The sequence below is a fragment of the Mobula hypostoma genome, chromosome 11 (genome assembly GCF_963921235.1).
Source record: "Mobula hypostoma chromosome 11, sMobHyp1.1, whole genome shotgun sequence".
Classification (NCBI taxonomy): Eukaryota; Metazoa; Chordata; class Chondrichthyes; order Myliobatiformes; family Myliobatidae; genus Mobula; species Mobula hypostoma.
The window spans coordinates 20,060,609-20,081,357 of NC_086107.1; the positions used below are offsets into that span (position 1 = coordinate 20,060,609).

Below are 20,749 nucleotides of genomic sequence, written 5' to 3' on the forward strand. Positions count from 1 at the left end.
ACTTAAAGCACATGGTATTGGGGGTAAGGTATTGATGTGGATGGAGAATTGGTTAGCAGACAGGAAGCAAAGAATGGGAATAAACGGGACCTTTTCAGAATGGCAGGCGGTGACTAGTGGGGTACCGCAAGGCTCAGTGCTGGGTCCCCAGTTGTTTACAATATATATTAATGACTTGGATGAGGGAATTAAATGCAGCATCTCCAAGTTTGCGGATGACATGAAGCTGGGTGGCAGTGTTAGCTGTGAGGAGGATGCTAAGAGGATGCAGAGTGACTTGGATAGGTTGGGTGAGTGGGCAAATTCATGGCAGATGCAATTTAATGTGGATAAATGTGAAGTTATCCACTTTGGTGGAAGAAATAGGAAAACAGATTATTATCTGAATGGTGGCCGATTAGGAAAAGGGGAGGTGCAACGAGACCTGGGTGTCATTATACACCAGTCATTGAAAGTGGGCATGCAGGTACAGCAGGCGGTGAAAAAAGCGAATGGTATGCTGGCATTTATAGCGAGAGGATTCGAGTACAGGAGCAGGGAGGTACTACTGCAGTTGTACAAGGCCTTGGTGAGACCACACCTGGAGTATTGTGTGCAGTTTTGGTCCCCTAATCTGAGGAAAGACATCCTTGCCATAGAGGGAGTACAAAGAAGGTTCACCAGATTGATTCCTGGGATGGCAGGACTTTCATATGGAGAAAGACTGGATGAACTGGGCTTGTACTCGTTGGAATTTAGAAGATTGAGGGGGGATCTGATTGAAGCGTACAAGATCCTAAAGGGATTGGACAGGCCAGATGCAGGAAGATTGTTCCCGATGTTGGGGAGGTCCAGAACGAGGGGTCACAGTTTGAGGATAGAGGGGAAGCCTTTTAGGACCGAGATTAGGAAAAACTTCTTCACACAGAGAGTGGTGAATCTGTGGAATTCTCTGCCACAGGAAGCAGTTGAGGCCAGTACATTGGCTATATTTAAGAGGGAGTTAGGTTTGGCCCTTGTGGCTACGGGGATCAGGGGGTATGGAGGGAAGGCTGGGGCGGGGTTCTGAGTTGGATGATCAGCCATTATCATAATAAATGGCGGTGCAGGCTCGAAGAGCTGAATGGCCTACTCCTGCACCTATTTTCTATGTTTCTATGTTTCTTTGAAAGAGGAATCTGATGAGAGAGGAGAGTGGACCATGGGAGAAAGGGAAGGAGGGGAAGCACTAGAGATCAGTATTAGGCAGGTGAGGAGAAGAGAAGTGGCTAAGGGGGGAGCCGAAATAGGGAATGGAAATTGAGAGAAAGGAGGTAAGGGAGTAAAATTACTGGAGGTTAGAGAAATTGATGTTCATGCTATTAGGCTGGATACTACCAAGACAGAATATGAACTGCTGCTCTTTCAACCTGAGAGAGGCCTCATCATAGCAGTCAAACCCCTTGCATCATCATCTATCAGTTGCCAGCTTGTACCCCATATCCTTCCCCCACCAGCTTCCTCCCCCTTCACTTCCAGTCCTGAAGGTCTCAGTCTGAAACATCAACTGCTTATTTCTATCCATAGGTGCTGCCTGATTCGCTGAGTTCCTCCAACGTTTTGTATGTGTTGCTATGTATACTTGATGTTTTAAATCCCCATTGTTCTCCCCAAGGTGACTACAAGAAAATAACTGGTCTCTATAGTTTGCTTGCATTTGGAGGATAGGTTAATTTATTACTGAAATGGTTAAGGATGTTAAATACTTTAAAATCCTATTCTGACCATTTTCTTGTGTTGATTTTAAAAAGATTCATTGTGTTAAATTGCCTCCTCTGTTGTTTATTAATAAAATAGATGATGCACATAGCTGAGCTGTTTTTGCAGAACTATATTTACACAAGATGTGGGCTCATGTTGATTTTCCATTTTCAATGCTAGGAAGTGCATACTTCATTGTTTCTGTGCCTGTGAAGGTGCAGAGCTAAATCTTGTCTCAATCCAGCACAAGCTACTATTGTTACATAGATGTCCTTTGCACAATAGAGTTAGGAAAAGTTTTGCTGCCAAGATAATCTTTTGAAATTCTAATTCGTAAGGCATAATAATTAACTCCTTACTTTTTAAACCAATAGTAAATAATTACTTGAAACTGACCCATGAAGTTAGGTGCTTTATATCTTCCTCCTAGATTTCATCGAGTGGATTCACTTTGCTAATTAGACCATGAAACTTAGGAGCAGAATTAAGCCATTTGGCCCATCGAGTCTGCTCCACCATTCAATCATGATGTATTATCCCTCTCTACCCCAATTTTCCTGCGTTCACTCATAACCTTTGAAGTTCTTGCTAATCAGGAGCATATCAAAGATCAGATGATTTAAATTGCATTTGGAAGTTTTGAACAATTTCATCAGTGACTAAAAGAATGTATGATGTTAAGCAATGTTCATGCTCTTTATACTGTAGGCAACTAATTCTTTATCTAGAATGATGGAAATGGTTTAAAAATTGTAGCAATCAAAGGGCTAGAGACTTTGTTGTTCCTCTTGTAACTTATTATTGTAGGGTAACAACATATAGAGGTATTCAAAGCTTTATAGTGCTAATCACAGTAACTTTTTAGAACATGGGACATCAAAGATGGACATTTGCAGCGCAGTACAGCCCTTTTGCCCTCAGTGGTATACCAACAATTTAACCTACTGTCAGATCAATCTAACCCTTCCTTCCAACATTGTCTTCCATATTCTTTCATTCCTGTCCCTATCTAAGAGTTTTGTAAATGCCCTTAATGTATCTGCCTCTACCACCACCACCACTGGCAGGGCATTTCATGCCATCACCACTCTCTGTCACACCTCGGACATCCCCCTATACTTTCCTCCAATCACCTTAAATATTAGCCATTTCCACCCTGGGAAAAAAAGTCTCTGGCTCTCTGCTCAATCTATGTCTCTAATCATGTAAAACTGGGGTACCGCAAGGCTCAGTGCTGGGACCCCAGTTGTTTACAATATATATTAATGACTTGGATGAGGGAATTAAATGCAGCATCTCCAAGTTTGCGGATGACACAAAGCTGGGTGGCAGTGTTAGCTGTGAGGAGGATGCTGAGAGGATGCAGGGTGACTTGGATAGGTTGGGTGAGTGGGCAAATTCATGGCAGATGCAATTTAATGTGGATAAATGTGAAGTTATCCACTTTGGTGGCAAAAATAGGAAAACAGATTATTATCTGAATGGTGGCCGATTAGGAAAAGGGGAGGTGCAATGAGACCTGGGTGTCATTATACACCAGTCATTGAAAGTGGGCATGCAGGTACAGCAGGCGGTGAAAAAGGCAAATGGTATGCTGGCATTTATAGCGAGAGGATTCGAGTACAGGAGCAGGGAGGTACTACTGCAGTTGTACAAGGCCTTGGTGAGACCACACCTGGAGTATTGTGTGCAGTTTTGGTCCCCTAATCTGAGGAAAGACATCTTTGCCATAGAGGGAGTACAAAGAAGGTTCACCAGATTGATTCCTGGGATGGCAGGACTTTCATATGAAGAAAGACTGGATGAACTGGGCTTGTACTCGTTGGAATTTAGAAGATTGAGGGGGGATCTGATTGAAACGTACAAGATCCTAAAGGGATTGGACAGGCTAGATGCAGGAAGATTGTTCCTGATGTTGGGGAAGTCCAGAACGAGGGGTCACAGTTTGAGGATAAAGGGGAAGCCTTTTAGGACCGAGATTAGGAAAAACTTCTTCACACAGAGAGTGGTGAATCTGTGGAATTCTCTGCCACAGGAAACAGTTGAGGCCAGTTCATTGGCTATATTTAAGGGGAGTTAGATATGGTCCTTGTGGCTACAGGGGTCAAGGGGTATGGAGGGAAGGCTGGGGCGGGGTTCTGAGTTGGATGATCAGCCATGATCATAATAAATGGCGGTGCAGGCTCGAAGGGCCGAATGGCCTACTCCTGCACCTATTTTCTATGTTTCTATGTTTCTATCCATTCACTTCTCATCCTCCTTTGCTCCAAAGAGAAAAGTCCCAGCTTGCTCAACCCATCCTCATAAGATGTTATCCAGGAAACATCCTGGTATATCTCCCCTGCACATGATTTTTGACCCGATTAAGTTTCTACATATGAGAGGAGAATTCTTGGGACATGCCTGGATACTAGAGCTGCTTTCAGAAAATGTGTTTGCAGGGTTGTTCCATGCCTTTCTCCAAATAATTCATGACCTTTAACATTCCTCCCTGTTTCTACTTGCTATTCTTTGTGCATCTGCCTTTCGATACCTATTACTGTTACCTGCCTCATTTAAATCAAGAATAGACTGATAACATAAACACATTGAAACCATGCAGGCTGAAAAAAAATTCCACCCCAGCTGCCTTCCAGTTTACGAACTAGAACATAGCACATTACAGTACAGCACAGGTCCGCGATGTTGCACTGATCTTCTCACCTACTCTTAGATTAATTTACTCACCTACTCTTAGATTAATTTAACCGTTCTGCATTGCCTTCCATTTTCCTTTTATCACTGAGCCTATCTAAAAGATTCTTAAATGCTCCTAATAAATCTCCTACTACCACCACCATTGTCAAGGTATTTCACGGACCCACCAATCTCTGTGTAAAGAAGTTACCTCTGACATCCCCCGATACTTTCCTCAAAACACCTTAAAATTTGTGCCCTTTTTAGCTATTTCTGCCCTGGGAAGAAGTTGCTGTCTGTCCACTCTATACCACTCATCATCTTGACAATCTCTATGAGCGTACTGGCAAGAAAATGGCTCAATACCCCATCAGCCCTTCTGTAAATATGTAAATTTAAGTCTTGATTGCTGTTTTAATTAGTCAATCAAGCAGAGACAGTCATTGGAGGATTCTGCTTGTCATTGCTGAGATCCATGCTGTTTTCTGGGCTAAAGAAAGAAATTCCAGACATTGCTTTATATCTGGAAAAGGGACTGCAGAGCTGGGGTCCCTACTAGCTGACAAGATGGCCACTGTTGGAGTAGTTGAGGAATGTGGAGGAGGGACACAAGTTCACATGCACTTGAAAAAGGCTTTAGAGTTTGGGAAAGGGCAAAGCCCTGGAATGAGAGAAATGGCAAATTTAAAATTAAAGTCCTTAGTTTGAGACTGTATGGTCTTGAATTAATGATCCAAAGACCAGAGTTCAAAACCCATCATGAAATTAAAATTTGGATTTTTTTAACAAACTCTGAAAATTAAAATCATAATCCTGATGATTGAATGAGTTCAAGCATAGGCAGTGAAGTTTAGTTAAGATTGAATTTGTGAAGATTGTGAAGGAGGAGAGGAGTGTGTTAGAATGGTCAAAGTAGAAGACACAGATGACTGGTTTAACATAGAAACATAGAAATCTACTGCCCTTCGGACCACAATATTGTGCCAGCCATATAACCTATCCTAGAAGCTGCCTAAAATTTCCCTACTGCATAGCCCTCTATTTTTCTAAGCTCCATATACTTATCTAAGAGTCTCTTAAAAGACCCTACAGTGTGATTGAGGCAGATACCAAATTATAGATTGGTGTAACACACACAAAATACTGGAGGAATGCAGCAGGCCAGGCAGCATACAGTATATGGAGAGGAATAAACAGTCAATATTTTGGGCAGAGATCCTTTATCAGGGCGAGAAAGGAAGGGGGAAGAAGCCAGAATATAAAGGTGGTGGAAGGGAAAGAGTACAAGCTGGGAGATGAGGGAGAAGGTGCGGCAGGGTGAAGCTGGGAAGTGATAAGTGGATAAAGTAAAGAGCTTACGAAGAAGGAATCATCTTTTAGAACTTTCTCTACCTTAGGGTAATTTCTTCCCTTCCCTTTTATTTTTCCATTACCCATTCTGGCTACCTATTTACCCCTTCTCGTCACTTCCCTACTGTGCCCCTCCTATTTCCCTTACTCTCAGGGTCCACTGTCCTCTCCTATCAGATTCCTCCTCCTTCAGTCCTTTACCATCTATCACCCCCTAGCTTCTCACTTCTTCCCCACCCACTCACCCTTCTGTAGTAACGCCATTCAGTAAAGAAATGGGTGCAATTGTGTCCCATTCATGGGATGGTTAGGGAAAAAGGAGAAAAAATCAATTAAAAATGGTCGTGGATTGAAATTTCTGGATAAATATTTCTGTATTCACATAATTTCAGTAGACCACTGTTTTAATCCATTGCGGGGTTAAAAGAACTGCACACCTTCCCACCTCCAGCTAGTGTTGATTTATATATGCGCGTCACAGGGCATACAGATGATTTTAGAGTGAGAGTGGGAGGGACTTGCATGCTAGGTTTTATTTTTTTTTATTCCAAGGAAGCAAATATTGGAGGAGTTGGATCTGTTTCTTAAAATAAAACTGACATCCAGAGTCAGTTAACTGAATTTTATCTGTTTATACAATCTGATGATTTATAGTCAAAAAGTCATTTAAATTAATCACAGCAAGAGCATTTCCCTTAAATGTTCATAAGTTCTATCTGAAGCTGTGAGTCATCTGAGTGAGTCATGGTGTTCTGCTTTATGGAATGCCTGCATGCTGATTCACTGTTTCCATGGTACTGTACTCACTTCCTTTAGGCCAAAGATTCCCAAACCTTTTTTATGCCATGGACCCCTGCCAGTAACTAAGGGGTCTGTAGACCCCAGATTGGGTACCCCAGCTCTAGACCATAAATAGCAGTAGCATGGAAGGTGCAGGTCAAAGCTAAGGTAGTCGCCCTGGCCAAGATGCATCTCTGAGCACGATTTTGTTCAGGAACTGGACAAATATGTGCTGTTTTTGTTTGAGTATGGTAAAAATAAACACGAGTGTCTTCACAAAGAATGCACAACAGCACCTCTATTTTCTTAGATGGTTGCATAGATTCAGTGCATTACCTTAAGCTTTTAACAAACTGTATTAGCTGCACGGCAGAAAGTATCCTAACTGCATCACGGCCTGGTACCAAACCACCAATACCCAGGAATGGAAAAGGCCGGAGAAAGTAATGGGTGTTGTTCAGTCCATCACAGGCAAAGTCCACTTTGCTATTGATTACATTTAGATGGAACATTGTCACAGGATAGCAGCATCTATTATCAAAGACCCCCACCACCCAGGCCATGCCTTCTTCTTACTACTACCATTGGGCAGGAGGTACAGAAGCCTTATGTCCCACATATTCAGGTTCAAGAACAGTTATTAATGTACAACCCATCAGGCTTCTGAAATGGCATTGATAACTTTATTTAACGCTACTGTGAACTGATTCTGTGACCTATAGGCTCACTTTGAAGGACCCTTTCCTGCCCTATTCACATCACTTAGGTGGAGTCTTATTAGGATTTTGACTTGGAAACTAAGGCGATCAGAGGAGATTAGATTAGTTTATATCTAAACCAATGAAAAAGTGAAAATATTCCAAGTGACTTGGAGGTAGTGATTATACCATGCATCTGCTGATCTCACTAAAGGAGATGGAGAACACTTATTCCGCAGCTTTACCATCTAATCTTAATTCTACATACCTTTCCTTCAAGCAAAAGTCACAGAAAGAAAAGCAATGGTTTTGGTAATCTTAGCAGTGACAAATCTGGTGCTTTATCTCCTAGGACACGTTAGATAATCCTGCTAGCTGCATTCATTTGTTATTATGTCCATATGAAATACATATGACACCAGGTTTAGAGGGTAGTCTAGTTTTCTTTTACTTGTGTATTGATGCTTAAACTTCTGTCCAGAGTAATTCAAAATGCTGGAGGAACTCAGCAAGTCAGGCAGCATCTATGGAAAGGAATAAAGAGTCGACGCTTTGGGCCAACACCCTTCATCACGAATAGAAACAAAGGATGAAGAAGCCGGATGATTCAGGCCATTTGCTTAATATCTTCCAAGATTAGGCCATATGTCTTTGACAGCTGATGCAACTGCAAAGCTGCATGGCCTGAGATGCCCTCTGCCAACTCCAGTAACGGAACTTACCTGAAAGGCAGATGATTAGATTCTTTCAGTGCAATGATCTAGAAAAAAAGTAGAACAACAATGCAGAATAAAGTGTTCCAACTACAGAGGAAGTGCAAGTGTGCAATAAACTGCAAAGTCGTAATGAGGTAGATTGTGTGGTCAAGAGTCCATCTTATTAAACTCGGTGACTGTTAAATACTCTTACAACAGAAGCTGTCCTTGAGCCTGGTGGAACATGCTTTCAGGCTTTGTATCTTCTGCTTGATGGAAAGATTTGAAGTAAGGATGGGTGGGGGACTTTGATTAAACTGGCTGCTTCATTGAGGCAGCAAGAAATATAGACAAAGTCCTTAGAGGGATATCTGGTTTCCTTGATGGGCTGAGCTGTGTCCACAACTCCCTGCAGCTTCTTGTGGTCATATGCAGATCAGTTGCCATACTAAGCTATAATGCATCCAGACAGAATATATCAACGGTGTCAAAGCATGGTAGTTCATTGCAAGCTGTTCCCTGCTGAGCAACACACACAAACTAGTGAAGGAACTCAGCAGGTCAGGCAGCATGAAGGTTCACGGGGGTCCTGGCCCAAAACTTCAACTCTTTATTCCTCTCCATGGATGCTGCCTCCAGCATTCTGTGTGTGTTATTCTGCAGAGTCTCTCATGTTTATGCTCCTTGTCGAACCAGTCATTACTTCTCAATTGCTTCTGAAGTGCATTTTGTGCAGAAAGCTCTGTTTGCAATTGTCAGAATATTACACGTGTAACAAATGAAAATCAAGAATAATTGCAGATGTTTTAAATCTGAAATGAAAACAGAACGCAAGAAGAAATCAATAAGTCAGGCTGTGTCTGTGGAAAGATGAACAGTCTATTTTTTTCCCCTTATTTTTCTTGTAGACAATCTTTTTCTTGCTTTTCACTTGAATGGACATTTCTTCATGCTTTGGATTTTGTCTTTATTACTGTAAATAAGGTAGACAGTCTGCCTCTTTTTCCTAGGGGGAACATAGTAAATAATAGAGGGTGGTTTTAAGGTGATAAGGGGAATGTTTAAAGGAGATTTGCAGGACATCATTTTTCACACAGAGACTGACAGGGCAAGTGGTGGAAGCAGATCTGAAAGCAATGTTCAAGAGAAGTTTAGGTGGGCACCTGAACAAGAAGAGCATGGTGGGATATAAACCAGGTGCTGACAAATGGGATTAGTTCCTATTGGCGTAATGACAAAGCACAAACATTGTGGGCTGAAGGGTCTGTTTCTGTGCTGTCAAGTTCTCTGATCCTATGACTCTGAATCTAGAAGAGAACAGTCGAACGCAGCAACAGGTCCTTCAGTGCACAATGTCTGTGCTAAATAGGCTGAAGTTCTACTGTTCTCTTCTAGATTTAGAGTCATAGGATCATAGTCCTCTACAGCACATAAACAGAGCCTTCAGCCTGTCTAGTCCATTCCAAACCATTATTGTATTTACCTATTTACCACATTATCATCCAGATCATTGAAGTAGATGACAAAAAACAAAATTTCATCTTTATTCCCCCTAATTTAGATTAGATTAGATTAGATTAGATTATGAGAACACTCAGTCCTCTTTTGTCATTTAGAAATGCATACATGCATTAAGAAATGATACAATATTCCTCCAGAGTGATATCACAGAAAAACAGGACAAACCAAAGACTGACGCTGACAGAACCACATAATTATAACATATAGTTACAGCAGTGCAAATCAATACCATAATTTGACAACGAACAGACCATGGACACGGTAAATAAAAATCTAAAGTCCCGATCGACTCCCGAGTCCCTGATAGCAGGCGGCAAAAGGGAGAAACTCCCTGCCATAAACCTCCAGGCACTGACAACTTGCCAATGCATTGGAAGCACCCGACCACAGCCGACACTGAGTCCATCCATCCGAAAATTTCGAGCCTCCGACCAACCCCTCCAACACAGCCTCCCAAGCGCCATCCTCTGCCAAGCGCCTTTGACCTCGCCCCGGCCGCTGAAACAAGCAAAGCCGAGGATTCGGGGCCTTCTGCTCTGGCGATTCCGGTTACCACACAGTACCAGTGGCAGCGAAGCGGGCATTTCAGAAGTTTCTCCAGATGTTCCTCCGTACTCTCATGTCTGTCTCCATCAAATCAGGATTGTGCATGGTACCCTACTTGACAGATTACAGATATCATTCACCGGAGAAGCCACACGCACTGCATCGCGCCGCCATCTTCTCCTCCTCCTGTTTTACACGTTCTCCCTGTGACCACATGGGCTTCTTATCGTTTCTAACCATGTCTCAATGCTAACGGATGAATCATTGCTGTAAATTTTACCCTAGCTTTGGTGGTTGGTAAGAGAAGGGGGGAGGTGGGTAGTCTTGAGCACGTGTGGAGAATGGATGGCAGGGAAATCAGTGGGGGGATGAGTTTGGTGGGATTGCTCTGAGAACAGGCCTCAAAGACTATGTTGTGAGGAAAATGCATAAAAATAAAACAGAACAGTTTAAAGCGCTAGTCTTTCAGGAGCTGTTTCTGAAAAGTACACCCAGGCACTGCTGGAATTGGAATGTTTTTGCAAGACAAGGCTAGCTTTTTGTACTATTGTCACAATTGTGCTTAGTAACTTTTGAGACTGTAAGTGTAACAATAATCCATTGTTGATTTTGAAAGGCATTTGAGCAGGATTAGGCCACTTATTCTGCATTACATCCCGTATATATTATTGCTTTTGTTGAGTAATTGTGCATGCGGTATGAGTTATGACCTTGTCTTGGCTATTTGCCATGTTTCTGCCTGTTGTGGAACTTTGGCCTGTTCCCTGCCTGGAACCGCTTCAGAAAACAAAGTCAAAATCAAAGGCATTAACCACCTTTTCATAGTTCATCTTCTGCTTCTTCCTTAGATTGATAAACAAGTCTACAGCAAAGACTCGGTCTTCTTTTGTGATGGAATCAGAAGGGTTGACTTCATCCTCTCGTATGTGGACGATCCTAGGGATGGAGAAAGGAGAATGGTAAGGGTTATCCTTTTAATTCTTTGCATCTATTCTGCAATTGTTATTGGTCAGTTGCACCTAAAACCCCAGAGAAATAGAAGCCTCTGCCTTGGAGTAAATAAAGTGAATATAATTTGTTCTGAACTTCAGTGCATCCATCCAAAGCCCTACAATTAATTTCTTGCCTCAAGTGGGTTAAGCCTACAATATGTGATGATAAACTCAACACTCAGTGACCACTTTATTAGGTACATCCTTACTGTATGTTCCTGGTCTTCTGCTGCTGTAGCCCATCCAGTTCAAGGTTCGACGTGTTGTGCATTCAGAGATGCTCTTCTGCACGCCGCTGTTGTAAAGCGTGGTTATTTGAGTTACTGTCACCTTCCTGTCAGCTTGAACCAGTTCGTCCATTCTCCTCTGATCTCTCTCATTAACGGAGCATTTTTGTCCAGAGAACTGGGGCTTGCCGGATGCTTTCTTTCCCCCACCATTTTCTGTAAATTCTAGAGAATTTGTGCATGGAAATCCCAGGAGATCAGCAATTTCTGAAATACTCAAGTCACCCTGTCTGACATCAACAACCATTCCACAGTCAAAGACACTTGGATCACATTTCTTTTGCATTCTGATATTTTTGATTAGTGTGCATGCGCCGGTCGTGCATGCAGCCTGGTACAGCTGTTCCGATCAGTATCCTTACTTTCTTCTTCTTACTTTTTAACTTACGTTATTTTTTGTATTTTTTTTCACGGCAACACCTCGAAGCTACACCCTCTCTAACATGCTGGTAGAGAGAGTTTTATTTGGGTTTTTAGCACTGGAAATAGTTACATCCCGACACACGGGACAGAAGCATGGCTGCATTGTGTATTCCAGGGATCAGCTGTTTGCGCTAATGCCAGCTGGTTTAGCGAGCAGAGCGGCGGACACCCCTGCTGAAATCTGGAGGAAAACACACAGAGGATGCAGAGGGGGATCACGAAGTCGAGGAAAGAGGACCGGGTCGAGACGACAGAGACTTATGGAGAAGAGGAGTTCGGTGGGTAATAAAATGGACGAGTTCACGGCGCTAGCCAGGCATCAGAGAACATTTCGGGAGTGCCATGTTATGTGTTTCGCTGGAACGGGGCTGCACAAGGTCATATCCAATCAAAACTTCTCCATGGATGGCTTCCAGACCCTTCCGGCTGACCGGAAGTGTACCGAGAGCGGTAAGCGTGGAGGAGTTGGGTGCTTACTGTTCTGGCTAACAACAGATGGTGCAATCCGGGTCATATTACGATCGAGGAACGTGTTCGTAGACCAGATATTGAACTTTTTGCTGTTGGACTTCGGCCACACTCCACCGTGATACAACACTGGGCGGCACGGGAGGTCGTTCCTGCCTGTGGCCATCGAACGTGCAGCTCCTCCCATGGAGGGTCAGACACTCTGAGCCAATAGACTGGTCCTGGACTTATTTTCTATCTGGCACAGTTTGCATATTGTTGTTTGATTGTTGGGGGTTTTTGTATTGCTATATTTACGCTCTATTCTTGGTTGGTGTGGCTGTAACGAAACCCAATTTCCCTCGGGATCAGTAAAGTATATCTATCTATCTATTTGGTCTGAACAACAGCTGAACCTCTTGACCACGTCTGCATGCTTCTATACGTTGAAATGTTGTCACATAATAGGCTGATTAGATATTTGCATTAACAAGCAGGTGTCCCTAATAATGTGGCCACTGAGTGTATAGGTTAATATATTGTGAGCTACAGATCTTATTATACAAACCTTCCTGTATGAAGGGTAAGCAATTTGGAACCTTAATAGTAAGGTTGAGATTTTTTTTTCTCTTATGAATAATCTGATTTTCCATGGCAACTGTTATAATCAACAGAGGTTGAGGAACCTGTCTAATTATCATTATAGTTTATATAGAATGGATTGAAATTGTGTAAAAGGTTGTGTAAATTAGTTTTGATTATGTACCCCAGACTGGTAGAAAGAACTGGTGAATAATTCATACCTTGGGGAATGTTTGATAGATCGCAATACTGATGAACTGTAGGGTGATTTTTGAATTTGCTATCATTAAGCTCTTGCCAAAGATCCCAGCATTACCAAGACAAAAATAAGCACCATTAGGACTGTGAAGTGGTTTCTTAGACTTCCACTACTCAGGGTTATGGCAGAACTTTGACCAAATCCTCCTGACTGCCACTTGTGTCCTATAGTAAGGCAGTACCACAGTGCCTTGGGACATTATCTTTTCAAACTTGCCATTAAACTAGAGACACTCCTGTTTTCTCCCTCAGTCAGATGGTCACAGCCTCAGTATATTGTTTAAAAGTGATGTAATATTTGATTATCTGATTAGACGTTCATCATGTTAAGGTTTCCCACTGCTGAATTCCTCTAGTACTGTCTTGGTTTATATTTTGTTTTTCAAAGTTCTCATTAACAGTCACCTTCCTTCCCTGTTCTTTTGATTTAATACAACTCCATCTCATTATTCCAGCCACTGTACATAAAGTTCATGGCCACAGTAAAAGTGTCAGAGAATGGGACTGACTACTTCATTCTTTTAATTACTCACTTCTTCTGATGTGAATGTTGCTGGCAAAACTCACATTTATTCTCCTTCCCAAGCTATCCTTGAGGAAGTGATGATAAGCCAGGTTCTTAAACCACTGCAGTCATTTTGGTGAAGGTACTTCCACGGTACTCTTGCAGAAGATGTTTCAGGATTTAGATCCTATGACCGTGAAGGATCAGCAACATATTTACAAATTAGTGTGTGACTTGGGGGGAAATATGCAGATGGTGATGTTACCTTACCCTCCTTGGTGGTAGGGCTCACAGATTTGTGAGGTGTCCTCAAGGAAATTTGGACAATTAACTGCAGAAAGTTGAAACAATTCAGTTACCTACCATCAGTATATCCTTTCTTTATTTGGTTATTTGTCCTGCTAGTCTTTAAGGAAGTTTGCTGTTTGGAAAGTGAATACAATATTTTGAGCAACACACACAAAACGCTGGAGGAACTCAGCAGGCCAGGCAGCATCAATGCAAAAGAGTTTTTGGCCGAGACCTTCATCAGGACCTGAATAAGTGTGGATTCAGAGTCCTCATGAAGGGTCTTGGCCCGAAACAGCAATTGTGTACTCTTTTCGATGGATGCTGCCTGGCCTTCTGAGCTCCTCCAGAATTTTGTGTGTGTTGTTTGAATTTCCAGCACCTGCAGATTTTCTCTTGTTTGTGATTGGAATGCTATACTTTACCTATTTTCTGTATGCTCTATATCGAAGAATCAAGAAGAATAAGAATCAGGTTTATAATAAGTCATTAATATCATGTAAAATTTGTTGTTTTGTTGCAACATCACAGTGTGAAAACAATTCAAAAGTTCAATAAACATTTGTTATCAAAGTATTTGTATGCCAGCATATGCCACATGAAGATTTGTTTTCTTGCAGGCATTTACAGGAAAATAAAATAATACAATACAGTTTATGAGAAATATAAATAACAGACTGACAAACAATCAATCTGCAAAAGAAGCCAAATCATACAAATAGTATTAGTTATTTACTTTTTAAAATTGATTTCTAGAGTCCTTGAAAGGGAGGCTAGGTTGTGGAGTCATTTCAGCGTTGAGGTGAGTGCAGTTATCCACATTGATTCAGGAGTCTGATGGCTATATGGCTCAGATTTGTGAGGTATTCTCCAACCTCAGGGTATCATAGTCATACTTTATTGATCCCAAGGGAAATTGGTTTTTGTTACAGTTGCACCATAAATAATAAATAGTAATAGAACCATAAATAGTTAAATAGTAATATGTAAATTATGCCAGTAAATTATGAAGTAAGTCCAGGACCAGCCTATTGGCTCAGGGTGTCTGTCCCTCCAAGGGAGGAGTTGTAAAGTTTGATGGCCACAGGCAGGAATGACTTAAGGCTCACCTTAAAATTTTCGGATGCCCCATGGCTGTAAAGCACATCAAGTTTAGATTTTTCATTTGTTAAGAGAGTTGGTGGAAAGGTTGCTGTTCAAAGTGCCATGTACTTGTACATCTTGTTGAAATATTCAAGTAACACACATAAAAGTTGCTGGTGAACGCAGCAGGCCAGGCAGCATCTCTAGGAAGAGGTGCAGTCGACTTTTCAGGCTGAGACCCTTTGTCAGGACTAACTGAAGGAAGAGTGAGTAAGGGATTTGAAAGTTGGGGGGGAGATCCAAAATGATAGAAGACAGAAGGGGGAGGGATGGAGCCAAGAGCTGGACAGGTGATAGGCAAAAGGGATACGAGAGGATCATGGGACAGGAGGTCCGGGAAGAAAGACGGGGGGGGGGGGACCCAGAGGATGGGCAAGGGGTATATTCAGAGGGACAGAGGGAGAAAAAGGAGAGTGAGAGAAAGAATGTGTGTATAAAAATAAGTAACAGTTGGGGTATGAGGGGGAGGTGGGGCATTAGTGGAAGTTAGAGAAATCGATGTTCATGCCATCAGGTTGGAGGCTACCCAGACGGAATATAAGGTGTTGTTCCTCCAACCTGAGTGTGGCTTCATCTTTACAGTAGAGGAGGCCGTGGATAGACATGTCAGAATGGGAATGGGATGTGGAATTAAAATGTGTGGCCACTGGGAGATCCTGCTTTCTCTGGCGGACAGAGCGTTGGTCCGTCAGAGAAAGCAGTGAAGCATCCCCACAGCATGATGCAGCCACCACCATGCTTCATGAGAGGATTGGTGCGTTTTAGATGATGTGCAGTGTTTGGCTTACGACAAACACAACATTTAGCCTAATAGCCGAAAAGCTTAATTTTGATTCCATCAGCCCATAGAACCTCCTTTCAGCTGACTTCAGAGTCTTCCTCATGCTCTAGCTGAGATTTCATGTGAGTTTCTTTTTCCAACAGTGGCTTTCTCTTTGCCACTCTCCCATAAAGCTACAACTGGTGAAGCACCCGGGCAACAGTTGCTGAATATGCAGTCTCTCCCATCTCAGTCACTAAAACTTGTAACTCTTCCAGCTTTCATAGGTCTCTTGGTGGTCTCCCTCTCTAGACCCCTTCTTGCATGGTCACTCAGTCTTGAAGACAGCCTGCTCTAGGCAGATTTACAGCTGTACCATATTCTTTCCATTTTTTTGATGGTTGACTTAACTGAACTCCAAAAGATATTTAGCGACTTGGAAATTTCCTTGTATTCATCTCCTGACTTGACCTTTTTGCAGAGTTGCTTGGAGTTTTCTTTTGTCTTCATGGTGTAGCTTTTTGCCAGGATACTGAATCACCAGTAGTTGGATCTTCTGAAGGTCATTCAGCAGTTGCTAAGATTGCTGATGTTATGTAACTGTGGGATGGAGTATGTTTTTAAAAATTCATTGTGTGGTTGAAATTGAATTTTCGAACAGCAAGCTTTTGAAAAGATTTCTGATGTGTATTGATTAGGACTTAGCTGCTTCCTACAGCTAGCTCAAAAGTATTCTTTTTAAAAATCTCAGTAATTATCACAGTAAAATGTCTAAAGTAACTGTCCCTTTATCACTCAGTCACAGAGTCTGTTTCCCAATGGTAGAAGTTCAAGTCTGGATCTGCCAAACTGGGACTGTATATTGTGCAAAGATCTTGAGGCAGTATTACTTTGGAATCAACTCAAAAAACAGATTCCTGTCTAATGTAGGACCTATCTTGCAAATACAGAGTGTGTTGTATGCTGCAACAGGGTCTGGAACTCTAAACATTTATTTGAAGCAATATTGTTGATTAGTTGCAACTGTGGATGCGAGTGTGAGATTGTGGTATATTTGCAGATAGCAGTCGAGGTTCAGCATTACTGCATTTGAATTACAGGTTTTCTGTGCACTAGAGGCAAATTGTATTCCATTTTTAGTTTAAGAGCTTTTTCAGAAATTATTTAGCATAGTCCCATATCTGGGAGACAAAATTTTATCACCTGGTGTTTTGAAGAGATATTGCAAATCCTCACCTAAGATTAACTGTTTATCCTAACTTGTGTACCCCATAATTGACTAGGCATTCTGGAAAGAAATCAGATTGTATTATTGTAAGCTGCTTTACTGGGAATAACATTTCCAATTGGAGATCTAACCACAGAGTCATAAAACACTACAGCACAGAAAAAAGGTCTTTAGCCTATCTTGTCCAGGCTGAATTATTAATCTGCCTCATCCAATTGACCTGCACCTAGACCATAGCCTTCTTATCTGTCTATGATCCAAATTTCACTTAAATGTTGAAATCAAACTTGCATCCACCACTCCTGCTGGAAGCTCATTCCACACTCTCACCAATCTCCTGAATGAAGCAGTTCCCACTCATATTCCCCTTAAACATTTGACGTTTCACTTTTAACCCATGACCTCCAGTTCTAGTCTCACCCAATCTCAGCCTATTTCCTATGAAATATCCTATCTATACCTCTCATAATTTTGCATACCTCTGTCAAATCTTCCATCACTCTTCCACGCTCCAGACTCTAGAATGAAGTCCGAACCTATACAATCTTTTCCTATTGCTCAGGTCCTCAGGTTCTGGCAACTTCCTCATAAATTTTCTCTGCACTCTTTCAATCTTATTGACATCTTACCTGTAGGTAGAACTAAAACTACACACAATATTCCAAATTATGCTTCACCAATGTCTTTTCAATTTCAACATGATATCCCAATTCATGTACTCAGTACTTTGATCTATGAAGCACCTTTTCTATATCCCATTGTAATCTGTAGTCCACATCCGAGCTGTTGTTGGGAGGCCTGTATATTACTGCCATCAGGGTCTTTTACATTTGCTGTTTCTTAACTCAACCCACAAGATTCAACATCTTCCGATCCCATGTGACATCTTTCTACTGATTTGATGCGATTCTTTACCAGCAGAGCCACACCACCCCCTCTGCCTATCTGCCTATTTCTCCAACACAATGTGTAACTTTGGACATTCAGTTCCCAACTACAGCCATCCTTCAGCCACGATTCAGTGATGGCCACAACATCATACCTGACAATCTGTAATAGTGCAGCAAGATCATCCACCTTATTTCCACCTTATTTCTTATACGTCGTGCACTTTGAGTATTCTATTTGCTACCATTTTAGCTCTAACAAACCATATTATTATACAGATCTTGATAATAGATTACAAGCACCAGTCCCTGTGACATACCTTTAGGCACACCAATCATGTCTTAGCTAATATATGGAAAGTTAAATGAAATTGGAATTAATTATAAACAAGAGAAAATCTGCAGATGCTAGAAATCCAAGCAACACACACAAAATGCTGGAGAAACTCAGCAGGCCAGGCAGCATCTATGGAAAGGAGTACAGTCAACATTTCGGCCTGATGTTCAGTTGATGTTGCTTGGAATTAATTATGATTTAATAGTCTCTAAAACATCCTATAGAACATAGAATAGAATAGTACTGCACAAGATCAAGCCATTCGTCCCATTGTGACTATGCCAATATTAAGGCAGTCCAAACTAATTCCATCTGCCTGGTCGTGCTCCCTATACCTATATTTTCTGTATTTTTTTTCCATTATTGTGTCCATCTAAGCACCTGTTAAAAGTTACTATTGTATCTGGTTCTGCCACCTCTTCCAGCAGTGTATTCCTGGCAGCTACCTCTCTCTCTTACATTAATCATATGCCTTCTATTATTTGGCGTTTTCATACCAGGGAACAAGACTCTATAATTCTCATAATTTATATAACCCCATCAAGTCATCCTCAATTTCCATTGTTCCACAAAAAACAATCCATGTTTGTCTAACCTCTTCATGTAGCTAATACACACCAACCAGGAACCCAGATGTTCCTGGTGAATCTCTTCTGCAAGCGCTCAAAAATCTTCCACATCCTTCTTGTAACATGGCAACCAGAATTACTTACAATACGCCAAATGTAGCCAAAGAATGTTTTATAGTTGCAGTGTGATTTCCGAACTTTCACAGCCAATGATCAGACTGAAGAAACAAGCATGACACACGGCTTCTTCATCCTATTTATTTGTGGTGCCACTTTCAAGGACTTGTACCCAAGATCGTGCCATACATCATTGCTCCAAAGGTTCCTGGCATTCACTGTATACTTTCCTCTTGCATTTTGCCTCCAAACTACATCACCTCACTTGTCCAGATTAATCATCCATTTGCCATTTCTCTGCCTCAACATCCAATTGATTTATATCCTGATGAGTTGCTTTGACAATTTTTCTCACTATCTGCAGCTCCACCAATTTTCATGTCAACTTCAAACTTACTAATCAGACCACCTACTCTTTCATCAAAGTCATTAATATATATTACTAACAGAAAGCACCAATCCTTGTGGAACATTACTAATCACAGACTTCCAGCCAGAAATTTGGTAAACTGGATCCAATATTACCTTGGTTATTGGGTGACGGGATGGAGATACATCTCTGCCAGGTGTGGATATTCGTATGAACAGCTGGTACATATCACAAGTCGTAGTTATGCGACCACTGACACCAAGCGGACAATCTCCGAAGAGCATTGATGATGTCCAGAGTCAGCCATCTTGGAATAACACTGCCCAGAAGAAGGCAATGGCAAATACTTCTGTAGAAAATTTGCCAAAGGCAATCATGATCATGGAAAGACCATGATTGCCCAAGTCATACAACATGGCACATAATGAATGAATGAATAAATATGGAAGCGAGAAAAATTACCTCTCTACCATAACATTCTGGCTTCCATGGCCAAGCTAATTTTGGATCCAATTTACCAACTCACTATGGATTTCATGTGACCTAATCTTCTGGACCACATAAGACTGTTTGGGACTGTTTTATCTTCTAGTTGCAGTTTGTTCTCATTCTGTTTGGTCTGTCTAATTTAAAAAGGGAATTTGAAAATGCAACTCAATTTTATCCATCATGAGTAAAGCACTCATTTCTATCTTTGACATGTTTCCTATCAAACAAGTTTCAAATTGTGACCAAATACAAATATTGCATACCACCAAAGGCTTATCATTCTCTCTGTTGACAATTAACTTCTGAAATTGACATTCCAGATGCAGTATTAGACTATTTTAAAAGCTTCTAAACTCAAACTGCTGAATATTTTGGTTTTATGAAACCAGCATACAATGATAATAGGCTATGTTCAAGAAAATGTATACCTTCATTCCTTCTAGCATGGAATGCTGATTGGCAGGACGCAAAGAGAGGCAGGAAGCAAATAAATGGAGCCTTTACTGATTGGCTACCAGCGACTCAAGCTGTTCCACAGGGGTCTGTGTTGGGACAAGTTATTTTTACGTTATATATCAATGATTTACATGATGGAATTGATGGCTTTGTTGCAAAGTTTGCAGATGATATGAAGTTAGGTGGAGAGGCAGGTAGTTTTCAGGAAGTAGAGAGGCTACCGTTGAAGTTATTTTCTGGATCCAATCAATGTTAGACTTCCAGAGTAGTGCATCATCTGACTTTAGATTAGATTATGAGGACAGTCAGACCTCGTTTATTGTCATTTAGAAATGCATGCATTAAAAAATGATACAATGTTCCTCCAGTATGATATCACAGAAACACAAGACAGACCAAGACTAAAACCACATAATTATAACATATAGTTACAACAGTGCAAAGCAATACCGGAATTTTGTAAGAGCAGACCATGGGTACGGTAAAAAAAAAAGTCTCAAAGTCCCGATAGCCCCAATATCTCATGCAGACAGTAGAAGGGAGAAACTCTCCCTGCCATGAGCTTCCAGCGCCGCAAACTTGCTGATGCAGCATTCTGGAAGCACCTGAACACAGTCCGACTCTGA

The 20,749-nt window shown here is 41.5% G+C and overlaps 1 protein-coding gene across 9 annotated transcripts in view; it reads left to right on the forward strand.

The window, feature by feature from the left end:
* Positions 1–20,749, forward strand: part of ano5a (anoctamin 5a) — a 270,568-nt gene that overhangs the window by 144,359 nt on the left and 105,460 nt on the right. For all 9 annotated transcript variants that reach the window (XM_063061746.1, XM_063061747.1, XM_063061748.1 and 6 more), the window contains one exon: positions 10,834–10,944. In XM_063061746.1, coding sequence (XP_062917816.1) covers positions 10,834–10,944 — 111 coding nt within the window. The remainder of the gene's footprint in view (positions 1–10,833; positions 10,945–20,749) is intronic.